Consider the following 27,533-nt stretch of genomic DNA (forward strand, 5'->3'; position numbering starts at 1 on the left):
ATTGGTGCTATATAAACGTGATTAAATTGAATCAAATAAAAAAGGCAACAATATAAACATAAATTAAGAGGAAAAAAACTGCATAAAGCGTCTCAGTTCAAGGCGAGGGACATAAAGATCCAGGAACAGCTTTTAGTGTCATACCTCTGGAACAAACTGGACACCACTTCCAGTAGGTGTTCCCTCATTGTATTTGAATTTGGGAAAGTGATGAAAATCTTCCATAGAAGAATCATAACAGAATAAAGGTAATCGCTTAGCATTTTAGCATTACTTTGTATTGCACTCACCATTCCCATAAAAGGACCCAAACAATGGAAACAAAATGTCTCCCAAAACATAACTTTAATCTGTCATCCATCAGTATATAAGAACTAGTAAAGTGTAAAGTAAAGTGTGCGTGTTAGTCCCCATAGGGAAATAGTTCCTCTGCATTTAACCCATTCACCCAGTGAAGCAGTGGGCAGCTGCCAGTGCAGCGCCCGGGGAGCAGTGTGTAGGGACGGTACCTTGCTCAGGGGTACCTCAGGGTAGCCGTTCAGTGGAGTCGAACCCCCGACCTTCCGATCATGGGGCTACCACTCTACCTACTGAGCTATCCCTGCCCCTAGGTCAGCTGCTGTTCAGCAATTTCCATAAAAATCAACTGTGGAACACAGGTTTCAACTTGTAAAGGTTATACAAATGACCCCAGTTCTCTGTCATCTCCTTCTAAAAACCACCTGATCCTCTTCAGATTTCTCTGCAGTTTCTTCCATGAAAGTGGTTGTCACATTTTCCAGCGGCTGGGTTCTTATTTTGGAGTGAACCTCGCCGTTTCCTTGGAGGTATCAGCAGGAGGAGCGTGACTGGAGGACGAGAGCAGAGGAAGACCTGATAGGAGTCGAACCCCTCTGGCTCAGTGCTCAGTCATGTTTACACTTGACAACAGGGCACCATGAAAGAGCGAGGAGAGGCGCAAGATAAAAAGGAATAAGAAAGAAAGTAAAGAGAGGGAGAGAGGCAAAGATGAAGGGAGAAGGAGGAGGAGGAGCAGAGCGAGGGGGGGGGGGCGAGGAGGAATAAAAGGAGGAAAGGTTGTTTTTAGTTTTAATGAAATCAGATAAAGGTGTGATGTGGGATTTACGCTGTCGGTGTGACACTCAGACGACACATTTAAACTTTTAAGTCTAAGGCTAAAGTTTCTTTAAAGTCCTTTTTTTGCATTCATTACTAACAGTACGTGCATCACAAACACTGGATCAGTGTTCAGCTGAAATTCACAATATAGTCATGGTGATGGTAGATTTGGGGATCTGGGGAGCTGGAACTAAACTGTTCCTTTGCAATAGGAAATACCTTGATCATGGTTATTTTTTTCTCTTTTGCCCTAACTTGCTGTTTGTGGGATATAAACTTAAAATCGAAAGTCACCAAAAAACATAGTCTTACCCAAGTTTTTATTGGCTGTCGACCAATTCATGTTTCTCATATCAGATATTTTGACTTATCTTTTCTTAGTAGGTCAATGTAAAATAACTTTTTGGCAGCGTAGTCCTGCATGTGTGCTATACATGTGTACTTCCTGGAAAGGTCAAATCCTTCGAAAAGAGACAAAACAAAAACCAAAAAAGCATCTTGTGGCAGAAAATCAGCGTATACATGACAACTCTGAAGGCCTTCAATATTTTACACATCAAACGTGTAAAAGATTTTATGCATTTAAAATATTTTGACACTCCACACTTATAGTAAAGAATGCTCATGTTGCCTGTGAGGAGGAGGGACTATCTTAAGGCTAAAGTCTATATGCCGAATAAACTTAATAGACTACACAAGTGACTGTAACATGATTAACTGGAGTCTTACCATGCAAGATGTGCACTGATGCCTATCTAAGTAAATCCTCCAACCTAGATGTATGTTGTAGGCTGGTGCAAACACATGACTGCACCTCTGTTGAAAATTTACAGGGAGATCAACATGAAGCGATGTTTCTGTATCTGATCACAAAACTAATACATTAGTTTATCGATTTAATTTCTATAATTATTTTCTTTAGAAGTCTATGAGACAGTTGCCTTCAGTTCATTCATTCAATTCATTCTGAATAAAATATTGTTGTACCTTCGCAATTTTGGTAAATTGTAATGTTTAGCCTGAGCAAGTTTCACTATTATCCTATAGGATTGAAGCAATGTTGCCAAAGAGGTGAGGGGAAATTTGTATTCCTGCATTGTCATCAGTACGATGAAACTGATATTTATATAGCATATGGATGAGGGAGGAACTGGCCACTTTGCCACTATTGATAGTAAAAATGATAGACGAAGAGAAGAAACAAGATTGAGTGCTGTTTTTATTTTCCCTGCTAATTAAAAGCAGATGTCAAGGTACAATTCTCTGAGCTTGTTTAACGCAGCACTACTGTTTCCTGATTTACTTTCTAGGCCTCTCTGCACTCGTTGAGAGACCATTTCACTTCTCCTCATCCAACCCACTGGACTTTCTCCGGTTTCAAAAATCTCTCTGCCGCACCCCCAGCCCCGCTCTCTTTCTGTATGATTAAGCTCACTCATCCCTCTGCTTACATTAGCTCTAAGCTGGCAGGTGTCTATGAGATAGAGTTTTATAAAGCCAGCAAACACAAAAACCTCCACAGAGAGAAAGCAGCCTTAATTGAATTGTCAAACACAAATCTACCCAGAGACTCAGTTTGACAAAAACTCATCTGAAACACTGCCTGTCTGTCTCAGTTTAAGAGTGACTGTCTCACTTCTTCGTCCGCTGGTTTGTCTGAGTCAGTGCGTTCGTTCACGGGTCGCCATCAACTTTTTGAGTTAATTGACCTTTTTTACTTGTCCAGCCATAAATGGCACATGTCCAGGTAAATTACAATAATGTTATCATTTCATTTTATTTTTTTTTAATTTAGACTTCAGGCAGTATTCCAACTGTGTCGAGATATAAATTACTTATATTGTTCCAAACATAAATTAGTATTTATAAATAGTAAAGGTTTTTTAAGTGATCGTCGGAGGTGTAATGCAACCTTTCAGTAAAACTTTATTTCTGTAGGTTTGCCGGTCTCTCTGATTGTGTTATTATATTGCCATCTTTGCCATAGACAAATTTACACTTATTTTGTTTATTTTGTGGCAGTTCCAAACATCTGCATTATCGTTGGACTGAATTTGTATATACTGAGGCAGATTGTGTTTAGATTTGCGATATGGTGTACAAAGCTTCAGAGGCCGTGCTTGCCACAAGGCAAGCTGGGCAACTGCTTGGAGCTCCAGGCCAGTATGGGGCCCTTGAGAGACAAACCTTACAATATGCAAAGTTGACAATGACAGTGGAGGAGACCTGAGCTCATCTAACTACGCCCCACCTGACTCCGCTGACTCCCTTTGCAAATGGCACGCCTGATTCTGTTTAAACAAACCTAATGACAACAATGGAAGCCTCTCAGTGAAAAGAAGAGGAGTTATCCTTCTTTCCTTTTTTTCTTTTTTAAAATTTTATTTTATTATCAGTGTTTGTTTCAGTTGTTTAATTATTTTTGTATGGAGGGCATATCTCTATGCTGTATAAAGTCTCCATCAATACCTCATCATGCAAACTAAGGATGTTTCTGCTATATTTGTATTTAAGTTAGTTCCAAGTTTAGAAAACTGTTTCAGTTGGTTTTATTTTTTATTTTTTTTGCACAAGTCTAAGTTTTATTTCCGTTTTAGCTAACCAAAATTACATTCTCAATTTCACTCCACATCCAGGTATAGTTTTTTTGTTTAGTTTTAGTCAACAATTTTGTCCAGAACCACTACTTTAAAACTGCAAGTGCTACACCTGGCTAAATATAGTCTATAAATGAAATCAATCTGCATTTTCACATTACTATAAAACTTTCTCATCAGCTTAAGGTGCAGTTATGATGGTGAAATGCACTTTTGTCCTAATAAACTGATCACAGGAAGGTGCAAAGTTGGTCACTGGAAGGATCCTGCAACCAAAAAAGGCTCAGGACAAAATCTAGTGTCAGAAATTGAGGATGACCATCACACAATGTGACTATGGCCTCTACTGACCAGCCAGTGGGTCAAACACTGTAATTGACCGCCATTGTGTTTTATGCTTGATAGATATCCCAGATTTATCAGCTCTGTATCACACAGTGTGGATTATAAGGTTTGTGGAAACCTTAGTATGTAATGTCATGCTTGGACAGACACCTGCAAGCCAATCAGAAATATATTACACAGTAAATTGTACACATTACACTGATGCCACTATTATATATTAGTAACCACTTCAATAAACCCTGATTACTCTTTTAAATTCTGCTTACAAGTAGTTTCCAGACAGCCTTTGGCTCAGCGCCTTCATCTTGATTTTTCTCACTTAGACTGTATAAAAGTTTTGCTAACTCTGCTGGTTTTTAAGCTTCTGACCAGTTTACATGCATTTTTTTCCCTTTTTTTCCTTTTGTTCCTCTGGTTATGATGGTGTGTAGAGATCAAAGCCACAGTTGGCTCAGCTTCACATGGGCCTGTGCGGCGAGACGAGGGGGTTTGTCAAAGGCATTGCCTGCGCCTCTTATTCTTCCCCCACCACAGAGATGGGAAAAAAAAGCAACAAAACAAAACAGAAAGGAACGGCCTTCTTATTATCAATATTAATCTCTTTTTGGAAAGGCATCTGTAGACTGTGAAGCTCGGCAGTCTTTAAAAAAAAAAACACGCAACGCGGCTTATTCAAAAAAAAAAGCCATGTTTGAACTTGCTAATGTTTTTTTCCCCTCTCTCTCACTTTCCATCTCTCCCTCCCCTTCCCTCTTTCTCTCTTTCTGTCAACTTGAGCTATTCTCTCCCTTCATTTAGCATGCCATTAGCTCTCCAAGCTGTTGTTTGTTTTGTTGCTTTAATGTGCTTTTTTCGAACAAAACAGCGAAAAAAAAAAAAGCAAAACAAAAAAAAACAAGGAATAAAAAAAAAAGAAAAAACAAGTCACTGAAATATAAAACATGTACAATTTTGTGTATGTGTATGTGTGCTGGGACTATGTGATTTTATGGTTTGGAAATGTTTGCCTCTGTGTGTGTGTGTGCGTGTGTGTGTGTGTGTGCGCGTGTGTGTGCGTGCGTGAGGGCACTGGCACTAAACTTACTTGGGTCCAGATGTTCTAATTATAGAACAGCTCCGCTGCCTAATGACAGGAAACACTAGCCTGTGTGTGTGTGTGTGTGTGTGTGTGTGTGTGTGTGTGTGTGTGTGTGTGTGTGTGTGTGTGTGTGTTGTAATGTGTGTAAGAAACATGAATGAAATTCTCATCATTAACCTCTTGAACCCTGATTTCCTCCTCAGATTTTCCCTCAAGTAGCCATAAGGTTTGACAGACCATTTGTATATGTCTGACTTTCACATACATTTGTTGTGCACATGGATTTGGTTTTCCCAAATATTCACTGTGGCAAACTTACACTCAACAAGTGCTCATTTAACAGATGTTCTTATTCTTAGGACAACAAGAGAATAAAACCCCAAGAATATACATGTTTTTCCACCCAAGCTAAATTTAATTGAAGCTAAAATTTTTCATATTCTGCACCATGTACATGGTTAGATACGCCATTGTTTTATTGATACATGTCTCACCTCTGTGAGTCACTGAGGGGATGTAAATGGACCCGTTTTATTTAGATTGAATATGGGACTTTAAGCCTCAAAACTTAAGTTTTCAGGCTTGTATGACTTTATATATGCTGCTTTATATCAAGCTGCTAGCTGCTTGTTAATCTTCCAAAGTACTTGGTAGTGGGTCAAGAACTAACAGACTCCACCACGCTACACACTTAACTGTGAACATGACACAAAAATACTCAGATACTTCAATAAAAACACTTAGAATATGGTCTGAGGACATTTTAATTGGCTAACAGTGCTTTATACTGCTGATTAAGTTTCCTGCTAAGTTTACATTTATTTTTATCTCTAATTACTTACTTATTTTTATTCATTCTTTTAATTTATTGTGTTTTTTTTATCTTAAGTGAAAGTCAAATCAATGTTCATTGCATGATGTATAATAGCAGTAAAGATCATTCATTCAATCATAGACTCTCTCTGTTAGTGTGTTTTTTGTGAAAATGAATGCATGTTGGATTTGGCTATTTGGCAGGGCTATGTTGGATTAATAAAGTTCTCCAGTCCCAGTCTAATTCTCTTCTTAATAACATACTTAAATGTTGGCAGGGAATAAGTAAATAGGATTAGGAAGCTGACTTTTGGTGCTTGACTGTTTCCATATGCTGTGCTACAAGTGCATTTTGTTAATTATCCAGGTTCAACACCCAGCCCCACAAAATGCAGGACTTTTAACACCTTCCGTGATCTAAAAGTTTCTGCAAATATATTTGGAAAGGAATCACTGTCACTTTGTTTTCCCTCAACATACTGAAAACGCTGTGAAGTGTTGATATGAAATGTTTCCTGTCTCCACAGAATATGTGCTTAATGTTAAGATGGGCACAACAGTGACATTATCTGGTTTTTGATTACAAATCAGTTGTTTACCTACACAATCTGTTTGCTAATTCGTGTGATGGCATTCATGTACTTTTTGGATATTTAAAGGCATGTTCCATTGATCCAACGAATACTCGAGGATACATTAAGGTTTGCAATAACATAGCTTGAGATCAACAATTAAACCCTTGACTATTTTTTTTAAAAGACCTCCTGAAGGTCAAAGTGAGCTCCCAAACACAATTAGGAGAATTTTAATTGAGTCATCTTTAACTCCATTGGTGATTCTAAATTGTCCATAGGGTAAAATGTGTGGAGTAAACATGGTAAAATTTGACTGCATCTGCTGTGGTGACCACTTCAGAAAGAAGGGACAGGCCGAAAGTCTGCAGCACTTTAAATATTTAGTAAAACTCAAAAACCGCTGTGTAAAGTCCAAGTATAAGTACATTTTGCTTTTTAATATGCATTACATCTTCATAATAACAATGTGTTCATGTATTTACAGTTCTTACAAATAGGTCCTCAAAAGGCTTCTTGAGGTTGGTTCCCAATGCAACCTTACCTTAGCTAAATCGAGTCACCTTACATGAACTCTCCACTGAGTTAGTGGCATTGATGCCAATAAGCACAGTAGGATATTAACATGGCCTGCTGTACATTTAGGTGTGCTGACAGCCCATTCAAGAAATTAGTGGCCTGGTTTTGGTTATATTATTTAATTGGGGGATATTTAGTGCCACAGAAATTAGCAGGTATTTGTGAAGGTTCGATGCATTTTCTAATCAAGTTGTCTCGAACTAGCTGGTAACTTAGCACTTCACCTTCTCATGTAAAGATATTCACTTCTGACTCCAAAAAGGAAACGGGGTGAAAGCCAACATGCTCAAATCAAGACATGGTTTGAGCATCTACAGTTTGTGTGTGTGTGTGTGTGTGTGCATGTGTGTGCATGTGTGTGCATGTGTATTTAACACTGATCCACTTTATTAACAGTTTGTCTTCTTTCTTCACTAAATATAAGAATAATTTTAAACTCTGGCAGTTTGTAGATTTGTATTCTTTAATTGCATGTAGCTAATTTTCTAACCTTTCATTGATAAAAACAACAACAACAAAAAACAATCTCAGCTCATCACCCATCAGTAACACTGATCATGGGTGGAATTCTGTCCTCCATCAGTGGAAATCTGTTCTTGTAGTACATACATGTTGTTTAGTAGTAGCCCTGATGGTGGTCATTCTTGTCCTCTCTCTTCTCGTTGCTGTGGTAACAAGATGTCAATAGATTTGGCATCCTCATCCTCATCTCCAACTGTCCTCTCGATCAGAGCTCTGTATCCACGGAGACCGGAGGAGAAGACTTTTTTTCTGAGCTTCGTGTCTCAAAGTTCAGATGGAGAAGCCATCTGCTGTTGTGCCTTGCTCAAAGGTTCTACAGGCGGGTCAGCCCCAGGACTGACTTCATAATCCTGCTTCTCTGACCCTGAACTCTCAATGTTAGGAAAGAAAGTCATATGAAAAGAGGGGGAATAATTATTAAGGAATGGATAGAATACATGGAAGAGAAGAAGGATAAAAGAACATAAGTGAAGGAGGGATGGAAATGAAATGAGAGCAGAGAGGAAAGATGTGAAAATGTGTGAATAAAATGGGCAGTGAAGAGAAAGAAAAGAAGGGAGTGATTAAAGAAAAAAAGATTAAAGATAAAGGTTATCAGGAAGGGAGAAAAGAATTAGAAAGGAAATTGGGAAAAGAAGGAAAGAAAGTAAGCAAGAATCAGGAAAATTGTGAAGGGAGGAATATATGTTAAATTCTAGTAATGAGGGTATACGTGAACTAGTAAAGACGAAAGAGTTAATAATAAAAGAAATATGGAGCAGAATAAAAATAGAGTGAAGAAAAAAGAGTAGAATGATAGGATGGAGGAAGAAATAGAGCTGGAGAGAGAGAAAGGAAAGGAAGGAAGAGAGGCACTAAGAAAAAGGAAAAGAATAAAAAATGTGAAAAGGACAAGAACGAGTATGAAGGTAGGACAGAAAGAGAGAAAAGAAAGTAGGGAAATCAAATTGGATGATGGGGACCCGGAAAGAATGAGAAGAAAAGAGGAAAAATGAATATGGGAAAGAAGGAAAAGAGAAATGGACGGAAAGATGAACAGAAAGTAAAGGAAGAGGAAATGGGGTTTGAGAGATAGGGCAAAGGAAAGGAAGGAAACAAAGGAAGGAATGAAAGGGAGACGAGGAGAGAGGGCATGAATCATATAACAAAACAGGACGTGGTCGACTTCCTGAATGTGATTGTTTCATCACTTCCTCTACTTGTCCAGACACACACACACACACACACACACACACACACACACACACACACACACACAAACAGACACACACGTAGTGGGATTGTGGGTGTTAGACAGTTTAAGCAGCTTTAAAGGAGAAGATACAGAGATGTAATCTGCCTCTTAATTCTTACTGTCTCGTTTTAGTGTGTGTGTGCGTGTGTGTGTGTTTGTGATCGCCCTGGATAATAATCTGAATTTAGCTCAGTGAAAGTACGAGAAGCTTCAGTTCCTAAAATGACTGAATTAGATCTTCATCTGTGGTCCTTCATGATTTTACGTCTCCTCCTGCTTCATTTTCTATTTCTCTTCTCTTTTTCTTTCATCCTGCAGGTGATTACTCCTGTGATTATTATGTCATCCTCAGGTTTTGATGAGAGCTTGCAGTTTAGGTTGAAACGTACAAACCAGATTGTTTATAGTTTATTTATAGTTTATTGTTTATAGTGACCTATAGTGACCCAGTGGTCATGAGAGGTCAAACGCACTGCAACTTAAGAACATGTCAGCAAAAAGAAAACTGCTGCAAAAATACACAAAACCCAGCAGAAGTGTTTTTGGGGAGATAATAATGTGACAGACCAGCTGCAAAAGTGACAAGCTAACAGTAAACGGCTAATAGAAAACTAGTATTGTATAAATCATACAAAACACAAAAAAACACACATTACTTTGTATCTTTTTCTCTCTCAGAAAACTGAAATATCCACCACTTCTTTTAAACAGTTTCCATGAAATCTTTTGCATGTTTTGATTTCTGTCTCTTCTGCACCCTTCCATCACATCGTCTAAAAAACACTTCCGTTGTGTTTTATTGAACTTTCGTTGCGTGTTGTTTATTTTGAAGACAACTGTTTGTAAAGATTCATTCCTGAAATAACTTCTATTTTCAGTTAAAATGTAATTATACTGGTCAGCACTGTGGTTTAACAGTAGTTGGACCACTGAAAGGCTCTTCCTTGTGGTGCTAGCATGTTCTCCCTGGGATTCCTCTGGGATCTCTATTTACTCCCACTATCAAAAAACATGGTAGGTTAATTCTGTTGTGTCTGTGCCCTTGACCAAGGCTTTGGCTTACAGCTGGGGTTGGTCCCCAGGCACTGCACAGTAGTTGCTCACTTCGTCTTATACTGAAGATGGGTTAAATGCGGAGAACACATTTCCCTGTGGGGATCAGTAAAAAACAGCTGGAAGGGTCAATTCAAATAGAGTTCTTCAAACAAGATCTAACTGAAGCCGAGTGAGCACTGAAAGGAATGAACCTGCCAGGTTAACCTAAAGAAGGTCACAGCAATTTATAGGTTAAACACAAACTGTTTTACATGCACAGGCAGTGTTTTTCTGGAAGCCCACCTAATGGTGATTATTTGAACTGCACCTAAAAGAACCTAAAGCCGGATAACTACTCTAGCATGAATAAAATATGGAAGTCATCAGAGAATCCTGTCCTGTATCTCAAAGTGAGAGAGGTTTAATGCTGGTTATTAACCTCAAAAGATTTCCACTGGACAAAATGTTTGGATTTCTAGCAAAGAAGAAAATATAGCTGACTGAGCAGAAAGAACTGAAGCTATGGATAATCATCAATATACAGGGAGTGCAGAATTATTAGGCAAGTTGTCTGTGAAGGTTCTCAGTCATCCAGGTCATCGTAGTCAAAGGAGCTTGCAAAGAAAAGCGTCTGGACTTCTTTAAGTTACTTGAAGACGTTTCACCTCTCATCCGAGAAGCTTCTTCAGTTCTAAGGTCAAATGGTGGAGAGTCCCAGATATAAACCTAGTGGGAGTAACCCCCCACAGAGGGACAAAAGGACCCCCTGATGATCCTCTAATCACCTGAGCCAAGGTGTGAAACTGGGTGTGGGTCCCAATCAGCCAGAGTTTCGGGTGAGTTCATTGTGAAACCTGGCCCCACCTTATCATGCGAATTCCTGAGGTCAGATGGCCCAGGATGTGAGTGGGCGTTAAGGCGTCTGGGAAGGGATCTCAAAACTGGATTATAGATGGCAGAGAGTTGGTGTCGTAAACCCCCGCCTCTGTTCAAAGATGGTCGCTCACAGTGGACATAGATGGCTTCTTTCACTCCTCTTTCAAACCATCTGTCCTCTCTGTCCAAAATGTGAACATTGGCATCCTCGAAAGAGTGTCCTTTATCCTTAAGATGCAGATGGACTGCTGAGTCTTGTCCTGTGGAGGTGGCTCTTCTGTGTTGTGCCATGCGCTTGTGAAGTGGCTGTTTGGTCTCTCCAATGTAGAGGTCTGGGCATTCCTCGCTGCACTGTACAGCATACACCACATTGTTAAGTCTGTGTTTTGGCGTTTTGTCTTTCGGGTGAACCAGTTTCTGTCTGAGTGTGTTGCTGGGTCTGAAATACACTGGGATGTCGTGCTTGGAGAAAACTCTCCTGAGTTTCTCTGATACACCGGCTACATAGGGGATGACAATGTTGTTGCGTCTGTCCTTCTTATCCTCCCTCGCTGGTCTCTGGTCTTCTTTTCTGTGCCTCTTTGCTGACTTTAAGAACGCCCATTTAGGATAGCCGCACGTTTTGAGTGCTTCCTTTACATGTGTGTGTTCCTTCTTTTTTCCTTCAGGCTTAGAGGGAACATGTTCTGCCCGGTGGTGTAGGGTCCTAATTACTCCAAGTTTGTGTTCCAGAGGGTGATGGGAGTCGAACAGGAGGTACTGGTCCGTGTGTGTGGGCTTCCGGTAAACTTCGATGTTGAGTTTGCCGTTCTCTTCAATGTGCACAGCGCAGTCCAGGAAAGGCAAACAGTCGTCCTTTGTGTCTTCCCTGGTGAACTTGATGTTTTTATCCACAGAGTTAATGTGCGCAGTGAAGGATTCCACTTCTTGTGTCTTGATTTTGACCCAGGTGTCGTCTACATATCTGTACCAGTGGCTGGGTACTCTTCCTTTGAAAGAGCCAAGAGCCTTCCTTTCCACTTCCTCCATCTAAAGGTTGGCTACAATAGGTGACACGGGGGAGCCCATGGCACAGCCATGTTTTTGTCTGTAAAAGCCTTCATTGTACTTGAAATATGTAGTGGTGAGGCAGAGGTCTAACAGTGTGCAAATCTGATCGGGTGTGAAGTTGGTCCTGTCCTCCAAGGAGCTGTCTTCTTGTAGTCGTTTTCTGACAGTCTCCACGGCCTCCGTGGTGGGTATGCAAGTGAAGAGAGAGACTACATCAAAGGACACCATGGTTTCATCTGGATCCAGGGTAAGTTTCTGGACCTTGTCGGTGAAGTCGGTGGAGTTCTTGATGTGGTGTGGGGTGTTCCCCACGAGAGGAGCAAGGATGGTAGCAAGGTGTTTAGCAATGTTATAAGTGGCTGAATTTATGCTACTGACTATGGGTCTGAGTGGGACAGCTTCCTTGTGGATTTTAGGAAGTCTGTAAATGCAGGGTATGGCATCCCCTGGGTAAAGGCGGTGATATGTAAGGCGGTCAATAATTTTGTCCTTTTCAAAGTCTTGAAGGCAAGCTGTAACTTTCTTTTTGTAGCTGCTTGTGGGGTCTCGCTTTAAGGCTTCGTAGGTATTGTTGTCACTGAGGAGAGTAGTGATCTTTGTATGGTAATCTGTAGTGTTTAGGACCATGGTGCATCTTCCCTTATCAGCTGGTAAAACAGTGATGTTGTGGTCTTTGCTCAGGGAAGCGACGGCCTTCTTTTCCTGTATTGTGAGGTTGGATGGAGGGACTTTGGCACTGGAGAGCATGGCTGAGACTTTCATCCTGATTTGCTCTGCTTCTGTCTGTGATAATTTATTAATCCGTATGGCAGATTCTGTGGCTGTGATGAGGTCCACTATGGGCAACTGTTGTGGAGAAATGGCAAAATTGAGTCCTTTAGCTAATACTCTCTTTTCAGGTTCAGTGAGAATCCTGTCTGAAAAGTTCTTAACCCATTTCTCCTGACTGACTTCAGGTGTGTTTTCTTCTCTGGGTTGTGTAGGTTCAGAATGAGGAGTGTGTGTTTTTGAAAGCAAGGTGTGAAATTTCCTGCGTTGTCTTTCTTTTCCTTTAGAGTGTTGGACCCGCTGAGCCTTGTCCACAAACTTGTAAACCTCTTCTAAGATTGGAGAGGGTAGAAGGGTTTCCAGTTCCTGCAGGGTCTGGCTGATCTTGATCTGGAGGGCATCTATAGTGAAATGGACCTGTCTTATCCTTTCACTTAAAGGGTGATTTTGTGCTCTCTGTAGAATCAAGTCTGCTCTGTATCCCCTGACAGTGGATCCAAGGCGCAGGCTCTTAGAAACAACTCTGACCTTAGAACTGAAGAAGCTTCTCGGATGAGAGGTGAAATGTCTTCAAGTAACTTAAAGAAGTCCAGGCGCTTTTCTTTGCAAGCTCCTTTGACTATTAGGCAAGTTGTATTTTTGAGGAATAATTTTATTATTGAACAACAACCATGTTCTCAATGAACCCAAAAAACTCATTAATATCAAAGCTGAATGTTTTTGGAAGTAGTTTGTAGTTTGTTTTTAGTTTTAGCTATTTTAGGGGGATATCTGTGTGTGCAGGTGACTATTACTGTGCATAATTATTAGGCAACTTAACAAAAAACAAATATATACCCATTTCAATTATTTATTTTTACCAGTGAAACCAATATAACATCTCCACATTCACAAATATACATTTCTGACATTCAAACACAAAACAAAAACAAATCAGCGACCAATATAGCCACCTTTCTTTGCAAGGACACTCAAAAGCCTGCCATCCATGGATTCTGTCAGTGTTTTGATCTGTTCACCATCAACATTGCGTGCAGCAGCAACCACAGCCTCCCAGACACTGTTCAGAGAGGTGGACTGTTTTCCCTCCTTGTAAATCTCACATTTGATGATGGACCACAGGTTCTCAATGGGGTTCAGATCAGGTGAACAAGGAGGCCATGTCATTAGTTTTTCTTCTTTTATACCCTTTCTTGCCAGCCACGCTGTGGAGTACTTGGACGCGTGTGATGGAGCATTGTCCTGCATGGAAATCATGTTTTTCTTGAAGGATGCAGACTTCTTCCTGTACCACTGCTTGAAGAAGGTGTCTTCCAGAAACTGGCAGTAGGACTGGGAGTTGAGCTTGACTCCATCCTCAACCCGAAAAGGCCCCACAAGCTCATCTTTGATGATACCAGTCCAAACCAGTACTCCACCTCCACCTTGCTGGCGTCTGAGTCGGACTGGAGCTCTCTGCCCTTTACCAATCCAGCCACGGGCCCATCCATCTGGCCCATCAAGACTCACTCTCATTTCATCAGTCCATAAAACCTTAGAAAAACCAGTCTTGAGATATTTCTTGGCCCAGTCTTGACGTTTCAGCTTGTGTGTCTTGTTCAGTGGTGGTCGTCTTTCAGCCTTTCTTACCTTGGCCATGTCTCTGAGTATTGCACACCTTGTGCTTTTGGGCACTCCAGTGATGTTGCAGCTCTGAAATATGGCCAAACTGGTGGCAAGTGGCATCTTGGCAGCTGCACGCTTGACTTTTCTCAGTTCATGGGCAGTTATTTTGCGCCTTGGTTTTTCCACACGCTTCTTGCGACCCTGTTGACAATTTTGAATGAAACGCTTGATTGTTCGATGATCACGCTTCAGAAGCTTTGCAATTTTGAGACTGCTGCATCCCTCTGCAAGATATCTCACTATTTTTGACTTTTATGAGCCTGTCAAGTCCTTCTTTTGACCCATTTTGCCAAAGGAAAGGAAATTATGCACACCTGATATAGGGTGTTGATGTCATTAGACCACACCCCTTCTCATTACAGAGATGCACATCACCTAATATGCTTAATTGGTAGTAGGCTTTCGAGCCTATACAGCTTGGGGTAAGACAACATGCATGAAGAGGATGATGTGGACAAAATACTCATTTGCCTAATAATTCTGCACTCCCTGTAATAATCAAGTCCACATGCATCAGAACATTGCTAAAATATCACAGTGTGTGGGTGCCTTCAGCAATTTAGCGCCTTGGCCATTTGTTCAGAACCAACTGGATATGTCCACTGGGCTCTACCAAACAAAAATCAGTTACCATGAGATTTGGTTTGATTTTCACTTGGTGGTGCAGCTCTCACGTTTCAAGTCAATTCCAAAATAAAATTGCCTTTAAGGCTTTTACAACTCATTATGGCTTACCTTGGGAGAGGTTCTGTTTGAGATGTTCCCAACTGAGAAGGTGTAAAAGTGTTTGATTACACAGCTGAGTTTGACTAAAAGAGAGTCTTAAGAGTATCTCCAGTGAATATGATGATCACAAAACTGCCAATCAGCTTTTTATTTTCTTTAAATCTTCTCTGGGAACAAATGATTTTCCGTTACCTTGTTCTACGTTGTCGTTGTTGAATCGACACCAGGTAATGATTTTCATTCATAACAAAAATAAGACAGTTATCTTTTTAAAGATCATTTTAGGATTATTTGAGTCTTTGAGCGTGCACGTTTTATTAAATTAATAAATGTGTCAATAGTTCTGTTTCTGATCACCACACACTGTTTGACATTTGTATATTGGGGCTGGGGAAGGCCTATAGTTAATTATAGAGTTTGGTTGGAGACCAGATGAGAACAGTGAGCCTACAGAGCTCACACAGGTGCATACCCATACGCTTGATTTTCTCACAGCACGACCACTGTCCTCATTTCTGTCAATCAGAGGCCATTTATTACCTTAATCAACACGTGTGTGTATGTGTGTGTGTGTGTGTGTGTGTGTGTGTATGTGTGTGTGTGTGTGTGTGTGTGTGTGTGTGTGTGTGTGTGTGTGTGTGTGTGTGTGTGTGTGTGTGTGTATCTGCGTGAGTCTTCATGCCATTACATCATTACATATATAACACGTTTGTTCGTGGTGCATTTCCTCTGTGTGTGCCAGGAAACTGAAATCTTTAAAGCTATGTGCCACAGAGTAGAATTGGTCAGTTATTTCAAAAGTTTCTCCCTGAAAGTGGCTAATACAGTTAACCCAGACATATTCATTCAAATGCTTTTAATTTTTAAGTCCAAGGAATTATGCTTTTCACTCTCTTACTGGCCTTCTTAAAAATTATTTGCAACAATTTAGCTATTAACGTCTGGTTTATGCAGCCTGAGCATCTGATGTTGAGTTGTGTCTGTTACTTAAACTCTGGGAAGCACTGATGTGGGGTCTAATCTAAGGCATCATTTACACAGGTCTAGAGACATGTTTGCAACCAGTTGCCACGAGGGAAAAATGTCTATTCTGCAACCAATTACTGAATGGTTGCTGAAGATTGCTGGGTGAAATTATTTCCAAAGAGGTTACTGCAACAACAACAAAAAAACCCTCCTTGAGATTGCTTTGGTTGTGTGTTGGTTGCCATTATGATTTTTAATACAGCAAAACTTTTGCCTTTCAATTGTGTGTATGGGACTGATTTTGGTGACATCCTTAAATTGTAGCTTCAAGAAAATAAGCTGGGATTTGAGCTAGTTGTCTTTAAGTTGAAGGATTTTGCTTTAATGGAGACTGAAAGCTGAAAATCAGCCCTTTTAAATTAGCATATTAACATCCACTAGGTCAGTGATGGTCATATAGGTTTGATTTTGATTGGGTTTTCTTTCAGGCACATCCAATATAGACAAATTAGCACGATTTTACATTATAAATATAGTATTACGGTCTTTCCAAACTATCCAACTAGTCAATGCTAAACACTAACCAAAACCAAACCCTAACCCTACATGGTTCTCTAGTGACCAGGTTAACTGTATTTTACTGCCAAAAAAAAAATTAGAAAACAAAAACAACACTCACATGGAATACAAAGACTGGCTCAATGGTAGTACTTGGGCACAGGGCTGTTTTTGTCCTCAGTAATCACACACACACACTCACACTCATATACACTCATACACACACACATTCACACTCATATACACACACACATAGGGTAACTGTATTAATAGGAGTCTGTTTTGTGTCAGGCAGGTCTTAATAGGATCAGTGTGAGAGACATGGAGCTGTCTGTCAGTCTAAGTTCATTAACTGATGATAGATAACCTGCACTGTGTGTGCGTGTGTGTGAGAGAGGGAGAAATGGAGGGTTAGGGCTGTATGTTTCTGTGCTTTTCAGTGTGTGTTTCCCTGCTTGTGTGTAAATTCTCTCCCTCTCTCTTGTGTAATTTATAGCCCTCAATCGGAGCCTTATCAGGTGCAGGACACATGGACGCCTCCTTCTCTCCTCCTTCTCTCCTCCTTCTCTCTTCCTTCGCCACATCTTTCAACTTCTGCACACCCAACTTGTATTTTCTCTCCTCTTTTTCCTCGCCTCCCTCTCATCCAATCTTCCCTTCTTTGTAGTTTTCAATGAGCAGAGATGCATTCTTTAATTGCTGTACTCCTCTTCCTCTTTTTTCCCCCATCTTCACCATTTCTACCTCATCAGGACCAGCAGTCTTCAAACCTTTCTTCACTTTTAATTTCTTTTTTCCTTCTTCTCATTCCCTTTTTCAAACTGCACCTTATTTGCTGGACAGAAATATGCATTACCAAAGAAATAAAACATATAAAGAATCATATTTCTGGTTACCTGAAAACAACTGTTTACCAGGACATGTAATATAAAGCCACTTTAGCTTTTTCTTTATTTCAGGTAAAGAATCCAACTGAATCACTATATATTCATCAGATCAAACTACTCAGCTTCTTGACAGCATCTCCCAGGGGATTATGGCTTCTCCCAATCTCGAACTGGAGCTCTTTTACATTAAACAAAAGTATTAACCGCTATACTACAGAGCTACACCTCCAAATCATGCTAGTTAATGATTAATAATGCAGTGTTTGTTCCCCTTATGGGTACAAAATTACTAAAATTCCTTAATTAAGTTCCCAAAATCTGCTTATCCATTCTACTACACCAACCATGTTTAAGTTATGTTCTTCAAATAAACAGAAAGTCATTTAGGAAGAAGAAAATGAGAAAAAAAACACTCAAATATCATTTCACTAATTCTGAATCAGTATACATATTGAAAAGGCGTGAGAAGAAGTGGACGCTTAGTTTAATCTCATCCCTTCTCCACAAGTTAATATTTCACTAGCTTCCCTTTTAACTCATTCACTGCCAGCCATTGGCAGTGAATGAGTTAAACCCATTGACTCATTCACTGCAATTGACGGCTATAGACGTCAATGGCAGTGAATGAGTTAATATAAATCTCAATAACGATGATAGACATATTTCTAATAACAGAATATTTACACTTCTTGTTTTTACAACTCAACAACTTTACCTCAAGACGTCAAAGCCAAGGACCTCCAGTTTTCTAAAGTTAATTGCAAAATCTTATTTGTGCATTAAGACCACATCTTTATACCTCCTTTTGAGTTCTTCATAGTTGGACATTGCTTGTCTGATCAAGTGTGTGTTCCCCTTATTCCAGGCAAGTTGCGTGTCTCCTAATTACATCGGTTCACGTCTCAATTCCCACAATCTGGTCAAACAAATGTATTATCTGTCAGTCTGAGTGATAAAATATAAACTGTCTAAATTTGCAGATGTGTTCCCTGAATCCATCCTAAATCTGACGGAATGTAAGTTCCCTAAATGTAATCTTTTACCTTAATTACCTTAAATCCAGCATGTGCTTAAAAAACCTTCTGACCTAATACTTGTTCTCTATATCTAATTGTTAAACTGGTTTTCCTAAAGCCATTAAGCTCCAAATGTACAGGGTGGGCCATTTATATGGATACACCGCAATGAAATGGGAATGGTTGGTGATATTAAAGTCCTGTTTGTGGCACATTAGTATATGTGAGGGGGCAAACTCCTCAAGATGGGTGGTGACCATGTTGGCCATTTAGAAGTCGGCCATCTTGGATACAACTTTTGTTTTTTCAATAGAAAGAGGGCCATGTGACACATCAAACTTATTGGTAATGTCACAAGAAAAACAATGGTGTGCTTGGTTTCAACGTAACTTTATTCTTTCATGAGTTATTTACAAGTTTCTCTTTGTTCACAGCCATTGACATGTCGAAGAGGTTAACACGTGAGGAGCGAAATTGTGTTGATATCTGGTGAACACAGTAACCGGGTCATTGCAGCAGATTTCAGTGCAAGACACCCTACGAGACCACCCATCTCCCATGCTACAGTTAGCAAACTGCTTGCTAAGTTTCGTGAAACTGGTTCAGTGTTGGATTTGCCAAAATGTGGACGCAAGAAAACTGTCACTAATGAAGAAACATCAGTGGCTGTCCTAGCTTCATTCAGCAAGAGCCCACAGCGTAGCACTCGCCGCATGTCACTGGAGAGTGGCATTAGTCGAACATCCCTTCGGCAGATATTAGCTACTCACAAATGGCACCCTTACAAACTCCAGCTACTGCAGCATCTCAACGAGGATGACCCAGATCGGCACACAGAATTTGCAGAATAGGCAAAACAAAAATTGGAACAGGACCCTCAGTTCACGCGGAAGATTTTGTTCAGTGATGAGGCAAACTTTTATGTGAATGGTGAAGTTAACAAACAAAACCACCACTATTGGTCTGACACTAACCCACATTGGATGGATCCCTCCAAGACTGTTGGAACAACAAAAGTGATGGTTTGGTGTGGTTTATGGGGTACAACGATAGTGGGTCCATTCTTCATCAATGGAAACCTCAAGGCCACTGGATATTTGAAATTGCTACATGATGATGTGTTTCCCTCTTTGTGCACTGAAGCTGGCTCGTTCCCAGAGTTTTTCCAGCAAGATAGTGCACCACCACATTATGGGTGCCAGGTCCGAGTATTCCTAGATGAACAGTTTCCTGGAAAGTGGATTGGGCTTCATGGGCCAGTTGAATGGCCCCCAAGGTCTCCCGATCTGACCCCCTTAGACTTTTATCTTTGGGGTCATCTGAAGGCAATTGTCTGTGGTGTGAAGATACGAGATGTGCAGCACCTGAAACTACGGATACTGGATGCCTGTGCTGGCATTTCCCCTGCGGTGTTGCTATCAGTGTGTGAAGAGTGGGAGAGGAGGGTTGCATTGACAATCCAACACAATGTGCAGCACATTGAACACGTTTTATAAGTGGTCAGAAACTTGTAAATAACTCATGAAAGAATAAAGTTATGTTGAAACCAAGAACACCATTGTTTTTCTTGTGACATTACCAATAAGTTTGATGTGTCACATGGCCCTCTTCCTATTGAAAAAACAAAAGTTGTATCCAAGATGGCCGACTTCTAAATGGCCAACATGGTCACCACCCATCTTGAGGAGTTTGCCCCCTCACATATACTAATGTGCCACAAACCGGACTTTGATATCACTAAACATTCCCATTTTATTACGGTGTATCCATATAAATGGCCCACCCTGTAGTTTGCCCAAATTCACCTAATTATAACAAGTTCCCTAAATTTTCATGGATTGATGACAAACTGCATTTGTACAAATATAGTGTCTTATCCGTTTTCCATGTATGTGTTAATAAAATCGAGTGTTCATCAGGTGTTTGTTGAAAATATCCACCTGGTCATCAAACACACTCCCTCAGACCAACTCATTATTGAATATGTGTTACTGCTTTTCAAAAGCCAATCGCTTGCCATCAAGTGTTTTCTTTGTCATTTCTCCAAACTGTCGTAAGTTTTATTCTCTATTATATTCTGGTCTGTTCTAATCTGTTATACAAAGTCATAGCCCAAAGGTACCTTAGTCAAGGTGGGGACGTTTGGCTTAATTCCAAAAGGCTTTCTGTAACTGAACCAGTTTATTTCTGTTGTGCTAAATCACACACACGCACGCACGCACGCACGCACGCACGCACACACACACACACACACACACACACACACACACACACACACACACACACACACACACACACAGATAAGCTGACATTCCAAATGACTCGACAATGAATGTAAGCTGCTCACTATACACACACTGACACAATGAAGAGCCTATTGAAGAGAGATTTGTGCATTACAATGCATGAGATGGCTGTGTGTGTGTGTGTGTGTGTGTGTGTGTGTGTGTGTGTGTGTGTGTGTGTGTGTGTGTGTGTGCGTGTGTGTGTGTGTGTGAGAGAGCAGCATTTGCACATTTTATGCGACCTGAATGCACCGGTCTACCTGTCATGTATCCCTTCCTTTCTTCCTCTCTCTGTTGATGTTGATGTCTCTTGACCTTTGTTTTCACCAACAAATCGTCAAATTATGCCCTTGGATGTTAGCCTTGTAAGCGTCACAGCTCTATAGTAAAGGTCTGGTTAACTTTGACTAAACTAAAGCTAGTCTGTTACAGTTTTTTACAGCCGCTAGGACACATTTCACAATACTTAGGTCACTTTTGCAAAACTCTTCACACAATCCTCCTAACTGACCGTCAGCTTGGCAAAGCAGCTCATTTCACATTCAAAATGCACTACAACTACCAAAACACTTTATTCAGGTCTCAAATAAACTCATTCTTCCAGAACACTAGCAAAGGTTGACAGCCGACAAACACACTTTGTCACCCACAAAACAATGACCTAAAAAACACTAACAACATGTAGCATTACACAGTGTTTTCTTGTGTAAAACAAGGACACATCTCTGTTTATAATTTCAATATATGTTACTGGAATGAATCAGACATCATGCAGAATTTGTTAATATTTGTTTATGTATTTTTATTTTTTTGCACTAAGTAACCCAAAATACAAGAATTTGTATACACACCATCCACTGATACACATACAATAGTAATGCTAATCTACTCGGTCTTCTCCATTTGGCCACAGGTTCTCATCCACATCACATCTTATGTCATCTAGGGCAACACACCTAGGAAAGAATCTTCTGGCTGCCAGAATTGAAGGAGTTGAAAAATTGAAGGAGTAACACCTGTGTAGATGTTCATCTACAATGAGAATCAGCTGTGGCTGGTTAAACTGCATTTTTAGATTTAAAATATGTTTCAATAAAATATTGCTGTTGAATTTTGCTGTCTTTTTAAGTTTTGCATTGTGTTATTGTTTTGACCATAAGTTTAACAGTTTTGAAAACAGTATGTAAGTACATGCAAAATGTCCTGTACGTACAAAGATTTTTGGCAGTTGTTGTGTCTGAGTGAGAAGATAATTCATGAAATTTGAGAGATGTAGTCATTGAATGCATTTTGTGCCAAAACAATGATAACTGATCCTCAGTTTAGCCCACATAGACTTCTGTTGTGCTCACTGTGTGAGGAGTTTTGCAAAAGTGACTTAAGTATTGAGAAATGTGTCCTAGCGTCTGTAAAAAACTGTAATAGGAATAAACATACAATGTCCATAGAGGATGATTGCAGTGTGCCATGTGGTCAACCTTTGGAATAAGAATTCATCATGACCCTACAGAACCTGGTGCCATTCATAGGTTACCTGTGACCCCTCAGTCAACACTCTGAGCTTTTGTAAAATATAACTTCCTAATCCAGTTTGTTAGATATTAGTGGTCCGCAGAAGGCTTAAAGGACCATTAAACTTTCCTGAGACACATTAAAGGCTCTGCAATCATAATCAATAACGTTTAATGACTTGGGGAATGGTGATATAATGATTTACGCTGCTGTGGTTGATTATAGACACATTACAATTGTAATATAAAAGTGCTGAAAGATATTGATTGATATTGTGAGTGATTAAAATGCAAAACTAAGGACTGCAGATATTTAATATGTCAAGTATAAACGAAACGACTGTGTGTTTTAGAACATCATGTACAATGAAGCGCTGAAAAGTGTTTCTTTTAACTTGTTATTATTTCATTTTTTCAATATTTTTTCATCTATCTGCTTCTTGCTAGCTGATTAACACATAATTTTTGGACACTGAATTTTGTACTCTCAGTACTGTGTGTTGTGTGTTTTCTTTGGTCATTTAAAAAAATAACCATCATTCTCTCCCTGTCTCACAGATATGGAGGAGAGGACGGGTGCAGCATCATGGGCGAGTGGAAGTCGTTCTTCCAAGGTAACAAATTACAATAACCGCTAATAATGATTACTAAAGCTGATGTGTTTGCCTTCATTCATAACATTCATCATTTCATGACTAATGCACTGTACGTGTCTTGAAACAACCTGTTGGCAGGGACCTTTTCACTTTTTTTGTCCCCTTAGAATTGTTCCTGTTTTTCAAACAGACATTTTTAATGGCCATCAAAACCTTGAAGTGCTGGAACTCTCAGCCACTTGTACAGTAGTGTCTTGGATCTTAAGCACCAAACAACAACAGTGTTTGAACTGTTGATCACATATGTGCCTTTCATTTTCAAATTAAGGTATTTGACTGTTTAAACGAGCCAAAAAGGTACATTCTAGTTCCAAAGTGATAATTGTATATTAGCAACGACACACTAAAAAGGCTCTGGGTTCAAACTTCCTGGCGCCATTTTTCTTCTTAAGCCTAAAGAGTTACAGCATCTTATGAGAGTCCTCCAGGTCCTGTAAGCTGTGAATTGTAGCTTTGGTGGATCAGACTTCTTAGTGCACATAGAATAGAATAGAATAGAATTCAACTTTATTGTCATTGCACATGTACAGGTACAGGACAACGAAATGCAGTTTGCATCCATCCAGAAGTGCTTAGTGATATAGATAGATTACAATATATATTAGCAATAATATAGATATGTGAGTATATTACAGAAATGGGTCTATTATGGTATCCCTCAGCACCCAGGCCCTGGTTCATTGTGTGCCCCTCTTTGAACCACAGTTCATCACAGCTGATGGCAGCAGTCGTCCGGCCTCGACAATCTAACCCCTGTCACTTAGTTTGCACCTGCCCCTCTCTTTCACATTCAACACACTGGCTACACAAACAAATGCTCACTTAGTAATACAGTGGTCCCTCGCTATAACACGGTTCACCTTTCTCGGCCTTGCTGTTTCGCAGATTTTTCTTTGTGCAATTTTGCATGCTTCGATTGCTAACACTGTGACACTGAAGTGCTGTACTGTATGTTTGTAAATTTTCTCCCCAACGAACACAACCATCGACAAAACGTTTTGCACGGTAAAAGGCAACAGCGGGTGCCTTTGTTTTCATTCTATAATACTGGACTTATTTTTCTTAGGTTTGAACTGTGAGAGTGTTTAAGCAAGAGAGAAAAGTGTTAAAATGTTCATGCCTGTCTGAGAAAAGTGTATAAAGTGTGTTATGAGGGGTTTTACAGCCTTAAAACATCTATAATGATTGTAAAGTTGGCTACTTCACCGAATTCACCTGTTGCGGGTTATTTTTAGAACGTAACTCCCACAATAAACGAGGGACTATTGTATATCCCAGTCTTCGACATGATTCTTCTATGTTTTTATAAGCTTTCGATTAAAACTGAGAGTATATTGTAGTAAGGCAAGCAGGCAATGTGTACTAAAGAGGATCGGAGCTATCCATCTGAGGCCTAAGTCATTGTTAGTGACCACATCCATAATCCTAAACGCAACACCGTACAATCAGAATAAGTATTTTTTTTCCCTAAACGTGGCAATCGGGGAATGAAGAAAATACAAAAATTCTAACTTGCACACATCAAAAACTATTTTCTTATTTTTTTTAACTTTTTACTTTTAAGGTTGGGTTCATCATCACTGATGACTTTGACCTCAGAGATGAACTAAACTGTTGTACAATAGCAGCAGGGCATAGAAACAGTACCAAGCTGTGAATATTACATTCATTACATTACATTCACATTTAATAATTGTTTATCATAGATTTTATGATAACCGTTTGTCCTGTGTCACCATCTGAAGAAATCCAGTATTTTTTCTTTTAACTCTTTCCACCATTTTACCAGCTACTTATTTTATCTGCCAAGAAGTAAATATACTGAATATCAATATACAGATAGGTACAGAAGAGGCTGAAGCTTTTTATGAAGTTCCATCAAGAGCATCTCAGCAGCAGATTCAGCCTGTAATTGTCTTCAGCCTGTCTTCACTACTACCAGTTTGCACAAATTTCTACTTCCTGTGTTTAGATTTGGCAGGAGACCTGTGTTACACGTCTTTAGCTTTGCTTCCTGTCATTGCTGTTGTGTTTTTCGTCAAGTATTCAACATTTATGGAAACGGAGCATGTCATGTTCCTGCTAAGAGTGCTAATTTCTACGCTTGCTGTGGTCAAACTTAGACAGATAACCTGCCTACAAGCAGCTCCATCACACGTTGTTAAACTTACAGCTTCACATTTAGTTTTCATACATATTTCCAAACATTTTGAACTATACACTGCTGTATACACCATGTACACTGGAAAATGTAAAAGTGTCAGTCATCCAGTGTTGTCTCTACAACTTCAAGGACTACTATTTCTACTTGTAATGCTACAGATGATGCTGTTTGCATTGCTAACTAGATGTCCTGTCTCCCTCCTCAGAGTTATGCCGATGGGTCTCAGTACATGACGTCACATGACAGCCTTTCACCTCCGTACACCAACTCCAGGGTAACAGGTATGGTGCAAGCTAAATGTGTGTGCATGGGTACATGCATTTGTTTTTATTCATTTATTTTTGCAATTCATTTTTTTCTAGCCATCAGCTTTAGATTCACAGCTTTGTCGGGTCCTGACTGTGTGCGCGTGTGCCTGCGGAGAATTAGTGAAACACTAGCGTACACTGGAGGAGACAGGTCATCTGGCATGCAATTTCTCTCTCTCTTTCCTCTCTTGGCCCGCTGTGTGGAAAAACGCCAGGCAGTGTGTGCTCATTTACCCATGATGCTCTCTGCCTCTGGCTCTCTTCGATGTGGCGCCAGTTGTGAGCAAATGGCCACTGACACAGATAATCTGCCTCTCTCCCTCTCTCTCTCTTCCTCTCACACAGTCACACAGGCATATAATCACTGAAACACACACGTGCAGATGTACTTACACACACACATGCACACACACACTAAACAGAGCTTAATTACCTTTGACTGGATGCATCAAAAATGGAAGATGTTAGCTCTCAGCTATCTGACTCTACCTGCCTTTTTCTGCCACTCTGTCTCTTGTGCTTCTTCTCATTAGTTTTGAGTGAGCTCACACTTGTGATGCACTGAATCTTAAACCCTCCACTCGAAGTGACAGAGTTAAAAAAAAATGTGCTGTTTGTGCATTTTTCTCCTATATTTCTTTGGCTACACATAAAAGATGGGCATAGCTACCATGATGTCTCAAATTGGTTTGTGCATTTTGGAGCTGTGACAATATTTAGACAAGAAGGGTGAGATTAGCTTAGGTAGATCAGTAAGCTTGATTAGCAGGGTACATAGAAATCAAATACTAGAATTTCACTTATCAAAACAAGTACACTCACCTCTGGTCTCTTACTGCAGTTAACCAATAACAAACCAAATATTTGTCAGACAATTACACTAAAATGCTGCACAACAAAAACTCTGACCACATTTCTTAAGAAGGGGGTAAATTGGCTGGTGACACTAAAACTTATTTGGAGCAAGCTGTTAATCTGTAAGGTGGAACAGTGGTGTAGTGGTTACCACAACTGACTTGATACTTGGTTTTGGTTGTTTTTCTTTTTTTTAAATAAGTGCCACATGAAGTGGGTGGGATTGCTCTTGCAACGCCACCTGAGAGTCCAATGACATAATTTATATGCACCTCGATTTTTAAAAAAGCCAGGTCTGATTCTTGTGGAAGAGTTGCTCATATGACTCATCAAATGATGTCACTCCCTAGCTCAGTTGGAAATCTGGCTGACTAGGTCCTAAACAAGTACCGGGTACCAGGTACTGCCACTTAATGGAAGTCCCTTAAACCTGAGAGGAGTTGAGTCAAAATGAGTCAAGTAGGTACTAGTAGAAAAGTGACTTAAGTATTCGTCCTGCGATAAACTGGCAACCTGTCTAGGGTGTACCCTGCCACTTGCCAAGTGATGGGTGGCATAAGCTCCAGGCCCCACGGTGACCCTGAACTGGATAATTGGAAGAAAATGGATAGATGGTCATTTATTTATACTGTAAAGTTGAGCATTTTAAAATGGGAATTTATGGGACTGACCATACCTGTTTTCACATTTTATGAGCAAAGGTATAAGGACACTTAACCAACAAAAGTGTGTTGATTACTTTAATGGCCATATGTGCCCAAAACAGGTGGCAGTAATGTGGTGCTCTAGCAGCCTCCACACGTTGAATTTCATGGTTTCTGCATCATGTCAGAATTTGCTCCCGTTTACCCACAAAAGCATTAGTGAGGTCCAGCTTGATGTTCTGCAGTAAGGCTTGGCTTGTACTCAACGGTGACTAGTGTTGAGCCTAGAGCTTTGTTAGCTCAGTTAAGTTCTTTCACACTAAACTGGGACATCTATATTTTCATGAGTCTGACATTGTGCACAAGGGTACAATCATATAAAAAACAGGAAAAGATCTTCCCTGAACCTATTGTTTAAACATCGCAGTGGAACTAAAGTGCTGAAATTAAACTTGTAAAAGAAAAAAAAAGAGCCCCTTTTGATATTTTTTTAACCGATTTATAAATGTTATAATTTTAGAGGGCATGGAAGTCTGGTTTCAAGTGGTTAATGGATTTTAGACAGATGCGTGAGTGGTGGTTAATTAAAAATGATGACAAACATTTTATTAATTTTGTTCATGTCATTAGGTGGAGTTTAAACTTGCCTAAGCCTCTCGAGGACTCGTGTTAAAGTTTTAATATATGCACGCACAAGTGTTTAA

At 39.9% G+C, this 27,533-nt stretch overlaps 1 protein-coding gene across 4 annotated transcripts in view; it reads left to right on the plus strand.

Moving 5' to 3' along the window:
* tcf4 (transcription factor 4) overlaps positions 1–27,533 on the plus strand; it is a 259,813-nt gene that overhangs the window by 51,080 nt on the left and 181,200 nt on the right. For all 4 annotated transcript variants that reach the window (XM_085413413.1, XM_085413411.1, XM_085413410.1 and 1 more), the window contains exons 5-6: positions 22,761–22,816; positions 25,228–25,303. In XM_085413413.1, coding sequence (XP_085269539.1) covers positions 22,761–22,816; positions 25,228–25,303 — 132 coding nt within the window. The remainder of the gene's footprint in view (positions 1–22,760; positions 22,817–25,227; positions 25,304–27,533) is intronic.

The sequence above is a fragment of the Rhamphochromis longiceps genome, linkage group LG7, assembly GCF_057381845.1.
Source record: "Rhamphochromis longiceps isolate RC_006_pf linkage group LG7, R_longiceps_female_GT1.1, whole genome shotgun sequence".
In the NCBI taxonomy this organism is placed as follows: domain Eukaryota; kingdom Metazoa; phylum Chordata; class Actinopteri; order Cichliformes; family Cichlidae; genus Rhamphochromis; species Rhamphochromis longiceps.